This window comes from Panthera onca, chromosome X (genome assembly GCF_046562875.1).
Source record: "Panthera onca isolate mPanOnc1 chromosome X, mPanOnc1 haplotype 2, whole genome shotgun sequence".
Taxonomy (NCBI): domain Eukaryota; kingdom Metazoa; phylum Chordata; class Mammalia; order Carnivora; family Felidae; genus Panthera; species Panthera onca.
This window is the reverse complement of record NC_138357.1, coordinates 2,187,854-2,201,550: the sequence shown is the minus strand read 5'-3', so window position 1 is coordinate 2,201,550 and position 13,697 is coordinate 2,187,854. Positions and strand designations below refer to the sequence as shown.

General features: G+C 67.0%; 1 protein-coding gene across 2 annotated transcripts; it reads left to right on the top strand.

The window, feature by feature from the left end:
• The first annotated feature begins 3,132 nt into the window (after nt 1-3,132).
• SLC6A8 (solute carrier family 6 member 8) lies at nt 3,133-12,579 on the top strand. 2 transcript variants are annotated; one of them, XM_081792848.1, is made up of 13 exons: nt 3,133-4,020; nt 5,709-5,840; nt 6,800-7,049; nt 7,538-7,670; nt 8,495-8,629; nt 8,716-8,819; nt 8,908-9,032; nt 9,629-9,741; nt 9,866-9,994; nt 10,080-10,182; nt 10,275-10,375; nt 10,466-10,636; nt 11,030-12,579. In XM_081792848.1, the coding sequence occupies exons 1-13, from the start codon at nt 3,759-3,761 to the stop codon at nt 11,168-11,170; spliced, it is 1,899 nt and encodes a 632-aa protein (XP_081648974.1). In that variant the 5' UTR covers nt 3,133-3,758; the 3' UTR covers nt 11,171-12,579. The 2 variants fall into 2 exon arrangements, with proteins under 2 accessions (XP_081648974.1, XP_081648973.1); XM_081792847.1 differs by having other exon boundaries at nt 3,134-4,020; nt 9,866-10,003.
• Nucleotides 12,580-13,697: the final 1,118 nt, after the last annotated feature.

Here is a 13,697-nt window from a genome sequence, read left to right as displayed (position 1 = left end):
TCCTCCTCTCCCCCTCCCCCTCAGCTCCTCCAGCAACCCCAGCCTCACTGGGCTCTGAAAGGCAGCCCCCCCCTGCCTTGGGCCCAGGAAACCTGTGCTTGTCACTTCGAAGCGGCCTTGGTGAGAGGCCCCCACCCACTCCCTCACGTGCTCGGGAGCCAGCCTCACGGGGGTACAGGGGCCTGGCAGGAGCCACGGAGGCTTAGACCGGGCTTGCAGGGGGGAAGGTCTCCTGGCCCTCGGCACCCCACTCACCCCCAGTGGCTCCCGCCCGCCCGGGGAGGAGAGGGGGGCAAGATATACCTTCCCCAAGCCCCGAGAACCCCCGCCCCCACCGCCACCCCGAGGGCTGCAACTCCCTCCGCTTGTGTCCTGTTCAGATGGTCAGCACCAGCCCCAGGAACGCTGTGGCTGTCTTTGGCAGATCGGAAGCTCCCACACGCTGCTTGGGGCAGCACCACAGGAGCCAGAGTTCCGGCCTCCAGCTCCCACTCGGGGCGACTCCCGCCGATTCATCCTGGCCGGAGGCGAGGACCAGTCCATGAACTTTGCACCCCACAGATGCCCAGCTCGCCTTGGCAGTGCAGGTGCCAGCGGATGCACACCCATCTCTCTGGCCTCCCCGGGACAGGTGGCAGCCGAGCCAAGTCTGCAGAGGCAGAGGGAAGTCAGCCCAGACAGTGGGCCCGGCGCGGAGCATGGGGGCAGGCCAGCTCAGGGGGCACGCTGCTCTGCAGTGCTGGGAGCCCACATGCCAGCTCTTGCCCAATTTTGTACACCTCAGAGAGGAATCTGACTCGGTCTCCAGCACAGACAAAAGCCCAGAGAAGATCAGATGGGGAGGGACAGGGGAGATTTGTCCAGCGTGGCTGCTCGGGCTGAGAGGAGGAGGCCACTGTGGCCCGGGGCGGGGGGGGGGGGGGGGGGCATGGTTACCTGCTTGGGGGAGACTGGAGTGGCGGCGGGGGGCGGGGGGGGGGGAGGAAGGCGCAGCCCTGTCAAGTCTGGTCTGGGGGCCTGTTGCACCCCCCAGGTCATGGAGCGCCCCCCCAAGGAGGGTCTAGAGACACCCCATGAAGGCTCCCCCTGGAGGGGTGCCGGCTCGGGTCCTAGAGCCCCGGAGCTCCCCGGGCCCTTCTCAGCACTCACCTCCCCCTCGGGCCTCCCTGTGGCCCCTCTGGCCAAGCTGCCCCCCCTCCCAGCAGCCTCGGATCTCACGAATCTCACGGATCTCACGCAGGCAGCTCACTCACTGCTCAGCCACTGGCCTTTGAACCTGCCTCCCCTCCCAGGGGAGAGGAGACCCGCCCTTGGCTCCTTCAAAGGCCCTCCTCAGGTTCCCTAGGTCTTGCCGCCTTCACCCTCGGCCCTCCCTGCAGCGGCAGCCATTTCCCCAAAGTGCCACCCGCTGGCCCACACCCCCTCCAGCCACTGCCTTCTCTCCCCGCCGCGCTCCTGGTACAAGCAAGATCTTAAATTCTCGAAAGGGTTGCCTGCACCCGGCCGAGTCCACGCGTCCTCACTTCCCCCTGCTTGTCAGGGCGCTGTCTGACCTCTGCCCGAAGACCATGTCCATCACGGCTACCGCCCTCCCTTCCGCGGGCACCCCCGCCCCCCCCCCCACCCGCCGGGACGAGATCTGTGGTTCACTGGGCTACTCGTCTTTCCCCTCTGCCCTTGCTCCCTGGTGGCCCCCACTTCTCCACGACGCCTACATGTCACACACTTCTCGGTGGCCTCTGTCTGCAGACCAGCTTCAGTCTGACACCGGGCCAGAGAAAACTCCAGTTAGGGTCTTCCGATGAACAGAGCCGCCCTGCCACCTGGCGCATCCCCAAGCCTCACCCCGCTCCCCCGTGCCCTGACCCAACCTGAGCACAGGCCACCTGGCCAGGCTTCCACAAAGCCCCCCCGCCCCGGAGGCTACTCCAGCCATCCTGGGAGGAGGGCCTGCCCCTCCTCACCCAGCAGGCTCAATCTGGCTCGGGCCAGAACTGCTTTTCTTCTAAAAGCCGCCGGATGGCTGAGGGTTTAGCTTAACAGGATGAGCCATCTGGGGACTGCAGCCTGGTGATCGCAGAGTCTGGGAGTGGTGGGGGGCGGGGGGCACCCTTCCCGTCCCCAGGCCGGGACAACGACCCTTTCCTTCCCCACCCCATGGCTGCTCTTCGCCCTGCAAAGTTCCCAACAGGCTGCTCGGCTGCGGGTCGGGAGGCCGCCGAACACCCTTGCTAAAGGGAGGCCTGAAGGTCCCTGGAGAGAGAAGCTGTGCAGGTGGGGGGTGCTGGGCCTCCCAGCTGAGGCCTTCGGGGGAGGGTCTGTGCACCTGACAGGCACCAGGGGGCAGCCTTGCCCTATTCGTGCCTGAATCTCCCGCACATCTGGCAGGGGTGGGGGCAGCGAGGGTCCCTGCGACCCCTCCTTGGTGACAGTGTGTTGCTTTGCCAGGCAGGCTTGTCCTCGCCCACTTAGGAGACTCAGAGAGACTTCTCACCCCAAGAGCTGGGACGCTGACCTCAAGCTTCCAGGGTTTCGACGCTGAACGCCAGGAGGAGGCAGGGCGGTGCCTCTGGTAAAGTCCCCCCCCTCCCAGCACACCTGGAGACAGAGCCCCAGTCCAGCCTTTCCCTCGCCCACCAGCTCAGCCCCACTCCCTCGGGACGCAGAAGCAGCCGGCAGGCCTCTGGTGCGGAGCGCCAGGAAGCCCTAGGCCTTGGTACCCACCACTGGCCCAGGCCCTAGCTGGGACTCAGAGAAGGGCCAGAGGGATGGGACAGACTGGAAGGAGGTGGGGAGAAGAGGAAAGGAGGGCAAGGATGGCTGGAAGGCAGCCAGGGAAGTGGCTTTCCTAGAACCAGGAAGGGCAGGTTAGGAGGGGCGATCTGGGAGGGAGCCAGGCCCAGATAAACTCGGGGTCAGGAGCGGCTCTGTCCCTGGGAAGGACGTGCTGGTCGGCGCCCCAGGTAGCAGCCATCCTGCTTCCCGCCGGAGTGGCGTCTCCTCTTCGGGAGGAGGGAAGGAGGAGGTGGGCGGAGTGACGGGGAGGGCGGGACGGCGGGGGGAGGGGGACCAGCCCGGTCGTGGGGGTGGGGCGACAGTGACATCACCGGGAGTCGGTTCTTAAGCGGCAGCCGCTCGGACCGGGAAAGAGAGGGACGGTCGGAGCGCGGTGGCGAGTCGCTGAGCCCGCCGCGGCCCCGAGAGCGGCTGGAGCCGCCGCCGCCGGGAAGGAGGGGCGAGCGCGCCTCGGCCGTCGCCGTCGCCGCCGCCGCCGCCGCCACCGCCACCGCCGCCGCCGGAGCCGCGAGCGAGCCGGGCAGCCGCGCCGGCCCGGGCCGGGGCGGGGGGCGCGGGCCGCAGGCCCCTGCTCCGGCCGCCGCTTGCAGACCGTGGGCGCCCGATGCCGCCCGCGCCCCGCTAGGCTGAATTTCGGGCCGGGCGAGTCGCCGCCGCCACCGCCCGAGCCGCGGACAGGAGTCTCGGGAGCCACCGCCGCCGCCCGGCCGGGCCCCGCCGCCGCCCGCGCGCCCCCGGGCCCCCGACACACATGAGATTCTTCAGGCTCACTTTCAAGTGCTTCGTGGACTGCTTCTGACCGCGCCGCCCCGCCTCCCCGACCCCCGGCCCGGCCGCCCCCGGCCCCCCGGCGGGCCCGCGCCTTCGGGGCCCCCCAGCGCCACCGGCGCCCTCCGCCGCCCGTCCGCCCGCCCCCGCGAGGCGCCGCGCCCCCCGGCCCGGCCGCGCGGCCCGCCGGGGCCATGGCGAAGAAGAGCGCCGAGAACGGCATCTACAGCGTGTCCGGCGACGAGAAGAAGGGCCCCCTGATCGCGCCCGGGCCCGACGGGGCCCCGGCCAAGGGCGACGGCCCCGCGGGCCTGGGGGCGCCCGGCGGCCGCCTGGCCGTGCCGCCGCGTGAGACCTGGACGCGCCAGATGGACTTCATCATGTCGTGCGTGGGCTTCGCCGTGGGCCTGGGCAACGTGTGGCGCTTCCCCTACCTGTGCTACAAGAACGGCGGAGGTGAGCGCCCCCGCCCCGCCGCGTCCCCGCTCCTCCTCGCCAGGGGCCCCCCTCCCCCGCCCGCCCCACCGGGGCGCGGGGCCGAAGTCCGGGATAGGGGGTGCTGGAGACCGCCCCTCGCTGGCCGCTGCCGCTCGGTGGCTCAGCCCCGGCGGCCTCCACCCCCCAGCCGGTCATGTGCCTGGCAGTGTGTGGGGGGAGGGGGCCGGCGAGCCAACTGCCGAAGCCCCGGGACTGCCTCCCCCCCGGACTCCTGGCGCAGGGGCCCCGGAGTGATTGGCCATGAGGTGGGAAGGCGATGCCTGCCCCTGGGGGGCTCCCAGAGGTGAGGAGCCCAGGCTGCCCCCGCCGGTCAGGCACACAAGTGGCACATTGTGCGGGGCCCCCACGTGTGCACACACGAACACACACACACACAATGGACTACTCTGTCCCTCCCCCTGCCCTCTCCTCCCCTCCCCTCCCCTCCCTTCCCCTCTCTTCTCTTCCCCTCACTCCCCTCTCCTCCCCTCCCCTCCCTTCCCCTCCCCTCCCCTCCCCTCCCCTCTCCTCTCCTCTCCCCTCCCCTCCCCTCCAGCCTGGGCCTGGAACACTGGGTGCCTGAGCCAGGCTTGGGTAGCCTGCGGCCTGGGCCGCCTGGCGCCGCCGCTGGACACACTGCACGCATACCCCATGCCCGCCTGCCCCGGGCCCAGCTTAGCAACAGCGATAGCCACCGGGTGTCCTGTGACTGCAAAGCAGCGCTGGGGCTGGGGGAAAGCCATGGTGACTGGATGATGGGTGGGAAACTGAGGCCCAGAGTGAAGGCCTTGGCCCAAGGTCACACACAAGAAGGATGCTTGGGACCAGCAGCCGGACAAGCTGCAGCCAAGCCCGACTTCTGAGTAACGCAGAGCTGAGCTGGGGCAACAGAAGGGGGCCTGGAGAGGACAGGAGAGCAGACGGGGGGTGGGGGGGTGGGGGGGGAGGCTGCTGATGCCCAGCTCCCCTTACCCCCCACCTCTGGCCTGTGGTCTCTGGCCCGTTGCCTGCAGCCTCCAGAGCCAGGCTCACCAGAGTTTGTACTACCCCACCTTGACTCCCTCTGTCTTTGTTCACCGATACCTCGAGATCCCCCCCCCCCCACCGTGCCCCCTGGCAGAAGACTGCCACCCACCCTCTTCCCTGGACCTTCATGCTTGCAGGCCAGTGCCTGGGTGCAGGAAAACCCAGGCTTGCCCAAGCCAGACAGGCCCCCAGGCCGGAGTGCCAGCCATGGCGCACACACGCACGCACACGGACGCATCCACATGGCCTCACCGCTCTTTCCCGTGCTGCCTGGCCAACTGCGACACGAGGCCGTATGTGTCCTCCGTGCCTGTTAGGTCACCCTCGGTGACGGTGGGGCCAGAAGCCTTGTGAGCACAGGGCCCCCTACCCAAGAAACAGGGCTGTAAGCCTCGGGGGACAGCCACAGCCCTCCCGACATTCCAACCCCCTCCTCCCAGCAAGGCTGTTCACCTCGCAACTCTGAGTCAGTGGCCACCCCCTGCACTGATTCACCCACTGGGAAGTTAGGATGGGGCCGGGGAGGAGCCTGGAGCCGGCTCCTCCCTGGCCTCCCACGGCTTCCGAAAGCTGGGCTGGCCAGCCAGGGGCTAAGGGGCCGCCCTGGGCAAGTGCCCACCCTTGTGTTCTTCCTCCCCCAGGTGTATTCCTTATCCCCTATGTCTTGATCGCCCTGGTCGGAGGAATCCCCATTTTCTTCCTGGAGATCTCACTGGGCCAGTTCATGAAGGCCGGCAGCATCAACGTCTGGAACATCTGCCCCTTGTTCAAAGGTGAGCGGCCCCAGGCCGGTCCCGTTTGCCCTCTCCCTCAGCGACCCCTCCCCTTTCCCACTGCTAGGGCAAAACTGGCACCCACTTGAGAAATCTTGTCTCATCTGAGCACCAGGCCGGGGACCCGGTGCGTACCCCCCCAAGTCACGAGTGGGAAGCCGGAGGATCTGGAGACCACCCAGTGACGTTAGGCATGCGGGGAATGGGAGTCGGGGACTGGCCTCTCTACCAGGGTGAGGGCGCCCAGGCCCAGCAGAGCCGGGAACAGACCCTGCCAAGCATTCTTGGCTCACCGGGGCTGAGCAGAGGGTGCGAGAACAGGAGATGATGTCAAGGGCCAGCTCTCCCAAGGCCAGAGGGCCAGCCTAAGGCGGTGGGGCAGCAGCTATGGGAAGTTCAGGGAGGATCTGAAGGGAAGGACTATTGGCAAAAGTCACTTTAGAGCTCCTTCTGCGTGTGGGCAGTGTCCCTGTTATCTCTCAAGGCCTTAGGAGGGACCCTGGGGAGGCCAGGGCTCAGAGAGGCGAAGTGACTGGCCCCGGTTGCCCGCCGAGAGAGTGACCATCTCCCACACCACCCCAGGTCACCAGGAAGCCCCCAGCTGCTGAGTACTGGAGGCCACTGGGGGGCCAGCTGGAGGCTTGGCCCTCCATCAACCGCCACGGTGGCAGTGGGACCCAGAAGGGGACCCGTGTGTGAGACTAGGGAATTCACAGGAGCTGAGGCTCCGACTGCAGCAGGAGCGGAGGGTTCAAGGGAGGAACCTCGAGCCAGCCCTCTAGTGTCAGGCTACTCGGACAAGTGAGGGTCCAGGGGCTCTCTGCATCTGCCCTCCCCACCATCCTCCCACCACATCTCAGTCATGCTCCAAAGACTTCTCTGAGCTCGGTAGGGTAGATAAGGGGGGCGGTGGGGAGCAGCCAGAGAAGAGCCCACGCAGAAACTCCTCTCCTTCCCAGGCCTGGGCTACGCCTCCATGGTGATCGTCTTCTACTGCAACACCTACTACATCATGGTGCTGGCCTGGGGCTTCTATTACCTGGTGAAGTCCTTCACCACCACGCTGCCCTGGGCCACATGTGGCCATACCTGGAACACTCCTGACTGTGTGGAGATCTTCCGCCATGAAGACTGTGCCAATGCCAGCCTGGCCAACCTCACATGTGACCAGCTTGCTGACCGCCGGTCCCCTGTCATCGAGTTCTGGGAGTGAGTCAGGCGCCTCTGGGCCAAGCCCTGCCTGTCCCTGTCTGTGGGCTCCCCATATGGCCCGGGTCTGCGTGTGCTGGGGCCCGGCCCCCTGGGGGGCGGGGGCGGGGCGGGATGCTGAGCAGGGGCCACTCCCAGGCCCTGCCTGTCCTCGGGGAGCCCCCACGCAGTCCCTATGGAAGCTGGAACGGACGGGCCTCACTCCCTCACCACTTCTCGGTCCCGGGCATCGTCAGTCCCCTTGTGCCTGCCAGCCTGGGGGAGGGGAGACCACCGAGGGCACGACCAGCCTCTGGCCAGGGGCTCCCGGGCTCCTGCCTCCCGCACTGCAACGCCTCCGGGCTGTGGGCTTGGGCCGGGTGCCCGGGTGCCCAAGGGGCCCCAGCTGGACCCGAGGGCTGCAGCACGGGGGAGTACCGCCCCGGCGACAGCTCCCCGGTCGCTTTGCCCTCTGCTGCGGCAGCCCTGACGGGCTGTCCCTCCCCCAGGAACAAAGTCTTGCGGCTCTCGGGGGGACTGGACGTGCCAGGGGCCCTCAACTGGGAGGTGACCCTGTGTCTGCTGGCCTGCTGGGTGCTGGTCTACTTCTGTGTCTGGAAGGGGGTCAAGTCAACAGGAAAGGTACAGCTGGAGGCGGGCGGGTTGGGGGGGTGATGATGGCAGGGGTGGGGGCAGCATGGCCGGTGGGGAGAAGAGGCGTCTCCACTGGGGGGGGGGGGGGGGAGACACCCCTTCCACGCGAGGTGACCAGGCCAGGGCCTGAGGAGGGGGCAGGAACTTGAATCCAGGCCACTGGATTTCCCACACATGCCTGCGTAGTCAGTCCTCCCCACCCTCGAAACTCCAGCCCAGACGGCTTCCGTCCTGAGGGGACAGGCCCAGGCGACAGCCAGCTGAACTTGCCTATGTCGGGCATCCCCGCCCCAGTTTCCCTCTCTTCCTCACTCACTACTTCCTCACTCTCTGCTTTGCGGCCAGCCTGGGGGGACCCAGTCCGTGGCCGTCCCTTGCCTACCTGTCCTGCTCTGCTGAGGGTGGGAGGGAGGCAGAGGTCTTCCCGGTCACCTCGCTGTCGCCTCTGTCTCCAGCCGGCCCAGTCCACTCCGGCCTGCCCAGGACCCTGCCTCTGTGCAGAGAACCACAGGAGGCATGGGACCTGCCTCCAGGCCGATGTCCTGCTCCCCACCCGGGGAAGGTCCTGCCTCCGCCCTCCCTCTACAGCTGACCTGTCCTTGCGGGGGCGGCCGATGGCCAGCTGAGCACCCCGCTTCCTTCGGGAGGAGCCCAGGCTCTGAGGAGTAGAAGGGGGGGGGGCTGCAGGCTGGCCTCCCGCTTGACCTCGGAGCGGACCGTACCACAGTGGGGGGGGGAGTGTGGCCCGCCTGCCCCCCTGCTGAGGCGGGGGCCGCAGGGCCCCTTCTGAGCAGCGCCCCCCCCCCCCCCAGATCGTGTACTTCACGGCTACATTCCCCTACGTGGTCCTCGTCGTGCTGTTGGTGCGGGGAGTGCTGCTGCCCGGCGCCCTGGATGGCATCATCTACTATCTCAAGCCTGACTGGTCGAAGCTGGGGTCCCCTCAGGTGAGGGGGCGGTGGGCTGGACGGGACGAGGGGCGGGCCAGGCCGGCAGGGCCCCTCACCTCCTCCCCGCCCTGGTCTATCTCCAGGTGTGGATAGATGCCGGGACCCAGATTTTCTTTTCTTACGCCATCGGCCTGGGCGCCCTCACGGCGCTGGGCAGCTACAACCGCTTCAACAACAACTGCTACAAGTAGGTGCCGCAGGCCGCCCCCCGCCCCTGCCGCGCGTCCGCGGGCAGCAGGCGGCCTGACCAGTCCCCGCGGCCCCTCTGCCCCCAGGGACGCCATCATCCTGGCCCTCATCAACAGCGGGACCAGCTTTTTCGCTGGCTTCGTGGTCTTCTCCATCCTGGGCTTCATGGCCGCAGAGCAAGGCGTGCACATCTCCAAGGTGGCGGAATCGGGTGAGGACCCCGACCCCTCCGCCCGGCCTTCCGTCCTAACAGACCCTATCCGCGAACACACGTGCACACAGACGTTCTGGGAAACGAGAGACAGATTCACTTCGCTTGTCCCGTCACTCGGGGCCGAGGGAGGCCCGGCCGAGCAGCTGCGAGGCACAGCTGTTCCGGTCGGCCCCGAGCCGGAGCCTCACGGGCCGGGCCACGGGGGGGGGGGGGGGGGGGGGGCCTCGAGCTCTCGTCCCTCCGTCCGTGCATCCCTCCCCGGGGCCGTGGGCTGAGCCCCTCACATTCGGCCGAGTGTTGCAGAGGGAGAGGAGGGGCTTTCCGGGGCGAACGGTGACCGGTGACCACAAGGGCTGCCGGCCGGCAAGACCCGGAGCCTGAGCCAGACACCCCGCTCTCGCGGGCTCGGGCCCCCCGGCAACACCTTGACTCAAGGGGAAAGGCCCCCGGCCACAGCACGCCCCGGCGTCGTCCCTCAGTTTGGAAGCTCAGGGAAGGGGAGAAGGGGAGGGCGGCGGGCAGTGACGAGGACGGACGGAACGGAACGCGGGCGCGGGACACAGGTGTCGAGACCCTGCCGCTTCCCCCTTCAGGACCCGGCCTGGCCTTCATCGCCTACCCCCGGGCCGTCACGCTGATGCCTGTGGCCCCGCTCTGGGCTGCCCTGTTTTTCTTCATGCTGTTGCTGCTCGGCCTGGACAGCCAGGTTTGCGGGGGGGCGGGGGGGGGGGGACAGGACGGAGGGTGCCGGGAGCGTGGGGGAGGCCCCGGGGTGAGGGGGGACGGCTGGCAGGTGGCCGCAGGGGCGTGGCCTGAGCGCCCGGCCACAGTTTGTAGGTGTGGAAGGCTTCATCACTGGCCTGCTCGACCTCCTCCCGGCCTCCTACTACTTCCGTTTCCAAAGGGAGATCTCCGTGGCCCTCTGCTGCGCCCTCTGCTTTGTCATCGACCTCTCCATGGTGACTGATGTGAGTGGGGGCGGGGTGGGGGCCGCCCCAGGCCTCCCGCTGCCTGCCACCTTCCCTGACCCGGCTCCGTCCCCAGGGCGGGATGTACGTCTTCCAGCTGTTTGACTACTACTCGGCCAGCGGCACGACCCTGCTGTGGCAGGCCTTCTGGGAGTGCGTGGTGGTCGCCTGGGTGTACGGTAGGCCCGGGCCCCGGGGCGAGCTGGGGGTGCGGGCCGGAGCAGGGGTGGTGGGGTGTCCGGCTCCAGCCCTCCCGCCTCGCTCGCCCCAGGAGCCGACCGCTTCATGGACGACGTCGCCTGCATGATCGGGTACCGCCCCTGCCCCTGGATGAAATGGTGCTGGTCCTTCTTCACCCCGCTGGTCTGCATGGTAAGGGCCGGGGGAGGCCCGAGCCGGGGGAGGGGTGTCGAGGGCCCGCCGCTGGCTGAGCGCGCGGCGGTGGGGGGTTCTCACCTGCAGGGCATCTTTATCTTCAACGTGGTGTACTACAAGCCGCTAGTCTACAACAACACCTACGTGTACCCATGGTGGGGCGAGGCCATGGGCTGGGGCTTCGCGCTCTCCTCCATGCTGTGTGTGCCCCTCCACCTCCTGGGCTGCCTCCTCAGGGCCAAGGGGACCGTGGCTGAGGTCAGTCCCCTGCACCCCCTCTTCCCTGCACGACTCCCTCCTTCCCTCTCTCCCTCCCTCCAAGTGCCCCTTCTCCCACCCACTGCTAGGATGTAGCATCACGCTAGGAGTCTCTGGGCCAGAAGTCTCTGGGCCATCCCACAGGGGGGTGGATGGAAGGAACCCTGAGCCTCCAGGTCCCGAGGTCACGGCAGGGGGAGGAGAGAGAGGTCTGTCCCCAGCCCCTGCCCCGTTTCCCTAGGACAGAGTGTGGGGTGTGGTCAGTGCCTGTGGGAGGGGCCCCGGACCCCCAACCCGTGGCAGGTGGTGGGAAGTGGAGAGAGACCAAGGGGAAAAAGCGTGTGCGCCCCCTCCCCCCGCCCGGGGACTTGAACGTGTCCCTCTCTCCTGCAGCGCTGGCAGCACCTGACGCAGCCTATCTGGGGCCTCCACCACTTGGAGTATAGAGCTCAGGACTCCGATGTCAGGGGCCTGACCACCCTGACCCCAGTGTCCGAGAGCAGCAAAGTGGTGGTGGTAGAGAGCGTCATGTGACAGGCACCCCGGCTCACATCACCAGCTCACCCTCTTGTAGCCATAGCAGCCCCTGCTTCGGCCCCCAACCCCTCCCGGGGGCTTGCCTTTCCCTGACACTTTTGGGGGCCTGCCTGGGGAGGGGGGGGGGAAGCACCACGAGTGCTAACTAAAATAACTTTTTTTCCATTTTTAATAAAACGCCAAAAATATCACAACCCACCAAAAATAGATGCCTCCCCACCCCCCACCCAAGCTGGTACACACGCTGCTTCCCAGGCCCTGCCCATCGCCCTCCCCCTAGTGCCCGCCGCAGATGCGCCTCACCGGCCCCCAAGTGCGCCTGCCTCTCCGGGCTCTGCCCTGCACACCCCAGGGTGGCCCCTAGAGGAGGCAGCGGCGGCTGCTTGGGGGACAGGACAGGAGAGGGGAGGAGGGAGGTGGGGGAGGGGCTGCAGAACCAGGGCGAGTATTTCAGCCGGGCTAGACCCCCTCTCCCCTCTCCCCGTCCCAGTCCCTATCCTAGAAGCTTAGAGAGCCAGCCAGCAAGGGAACCTTCCGGTTCCCGCGCCAATTGCCACCAATATCAGTTGTGTGAGCTTGTGTACGAATGCATGTGTGCGTGAGTATGTAGGATAAACCTAGATCTCTTAGCAAAGGTGACTACCAGGTGTAAACTGTGCCTGTGGGCTAACGAGGCTTGTATTTTGCACATTTTATAAAAACTTGAGGAAAAGAGATTTCTGCTTGTATATTTCTAAAGAGAAAACTGCCCAGCATCCCTCTCCTTGCCGCTCCCTGCCCCTCTCAGCACCCCTTAAGTCCTCTGCCCCAGCCAAGGAGTGTGAATTTATAGATCTAATTTTCATAGGCAAAAGCTTCAAGCTGTTGAGCGCGAGTCTGTCGTGTGGGTGTGCATGTGTAGCGCCCGGCCCCAGACCGGGTGGAGGAGTGCATGGCCGCGGGGGGTGGGCGTGGGGGGGCCGGAGCATCCCCGCGCCCCCTCTGCCCGCGAGGCGAGGCGGCGGGGTGAGCGGAGGCGGCATCCTGACCCCTGGGGGATCTGGGGCTGCTCACCTGGAGCGCTCAGGCTCGCCCCCGCCCTGCCCCCTGGGCCGGGCGCCACTGCAGGGATCTGAGGTGGGCACCGGCCAGGGAAGGGACCCCGGGCACGGCTCCCACCTGTGAGCTTAAGGCTGATGCACTTTCCACGGCTCAAGTCTTCCATGTAGCAGCTTTAATTAACCCACGTGTGTGTCACGTCCGATTCCGAGACAGCCGAGCGGACCCTAGAAAGGCTTCCCCCACCCCGCGCCACCCCGACGTCGGTCGGAGGGGTGGGACTGGGTGAGGGCGGGGTCCGGCGGGGACATTCTTACTGTGCTAAAAAGCCACTGCAAACATAGCAATAAAACATGTCATTTTCCAAAGCGGGCTCTGGTTCCACCTCTGCTTGTCGCGAGGGGTAGTGGGGTCGGGTCAGGAGTGCTGGGGCTGCAAGCGGGGGGAGCCTTCCCACCTCGAGCTGCTTCCTCGGGCGAGCATTTGTTGTGAGGGTCTGCACCCGGCGCTGTTCCAGGAATGGGGGTTGAGCAGGTGACAAAGCCGGGAGAAAGGGTAACTGGAGAGGAAGGCCAAGAGCAGGGAAGGTGGGTGGGAAGTGGCCAGCGCGGAGATTCTCCAAAACGGCCCAAACACACACTGCACCCAACAGAGCAGGTCACCTCCTGAGGGACAGGCGGGTGGGGCTGCTAGGAAGGAGGCTGGGGACAAGGCTGCAGCAGAGCCCAGGAAGCCGGACAGGGCACGAGCAGCATACTGGGGGCCTGTCTGCAAGGCCTGCGAGGCCGTCCGCAACAGGGCTGCGGGCGGTTGGGACGCAGGGTCGAGAGGAGCCAGGGAGACGCCGTGAGCCTGAGCACTTGAGCACCGGGAAGGGCAGCACTGCCAGGCCCTCCCTGCACCCAGGGAAACGCGGGAGAGAAGGTCTGGAGGTGGCGGTGGCCACTGACTGTGGGCCTACTGTGCCAGAGATGTCGCCTCAGTGGGAGTGTCTCATCAGCAGGTGGACAAGGAATCTGCAGTTCCAGAAAGAGTCTGGACTGGAGAGAGAACATTAGAGGCTCTCAGCACACAGAGATGGGCCAGAAAGCCCTGAAGCTGCACCAGCTCGCCAAGGGCGGCCGAGAGCCGTGTAGAGGGACAAGCGACCCACGCACCGAGCCCTGGGGTCCTGGGACACCCTAGAGGTGGCAGAGAAGAGAGGGAACTGGCAGCAGAGACTGAGGAGGGGTGGTGGCCAGGGGGGAGGGAGGGACTCCAAGCGCAGGGTGGCCTCCTGGATCAGGAGTCTCACACACACACACACACACACACACACACACACACACACACACCCCTAGGGCGGGAGGTGATCAGCTCCCCGGGGTGCTGCTGATGGTCCAGGGCGATGAGGCCCTAGAATGCTCACTGCGTGAGACAGCATCCTGGAGATCTGCACAAGACAGGGTCGGGCATACAGGGACATGCAGAAGCCTGATTGGCGTGG

What these genes read in the sequence shown, in the direction of transcription:
- SLC6A8 (XM_081792847.1), top strand. Translation starts at nt 3,759, where the DNA reads ATGGCGAAGAAGAGCGCCGAGAACGGCATCTACAGCGTGTCCGGCGAC. An exon ending in GTGCTACAAGAACGGCGGAG is followed by an intron (nt 4,021 to 5,708) that starts GTGAGCGCCCCC and finishes TTCCTCCCCCAG; the next exon opens with GTGTATTCCTTATCCCCTAT. An exon ending in CATCTGCCCCTTGTTCAAAG is followed by an intron (nt 5,841 to 6,799) that starts GTGAGCGGCCCC and finishes TCTCCTTCCCAG; the next exon opens with GCCTGGGCTACGCCTCCATG.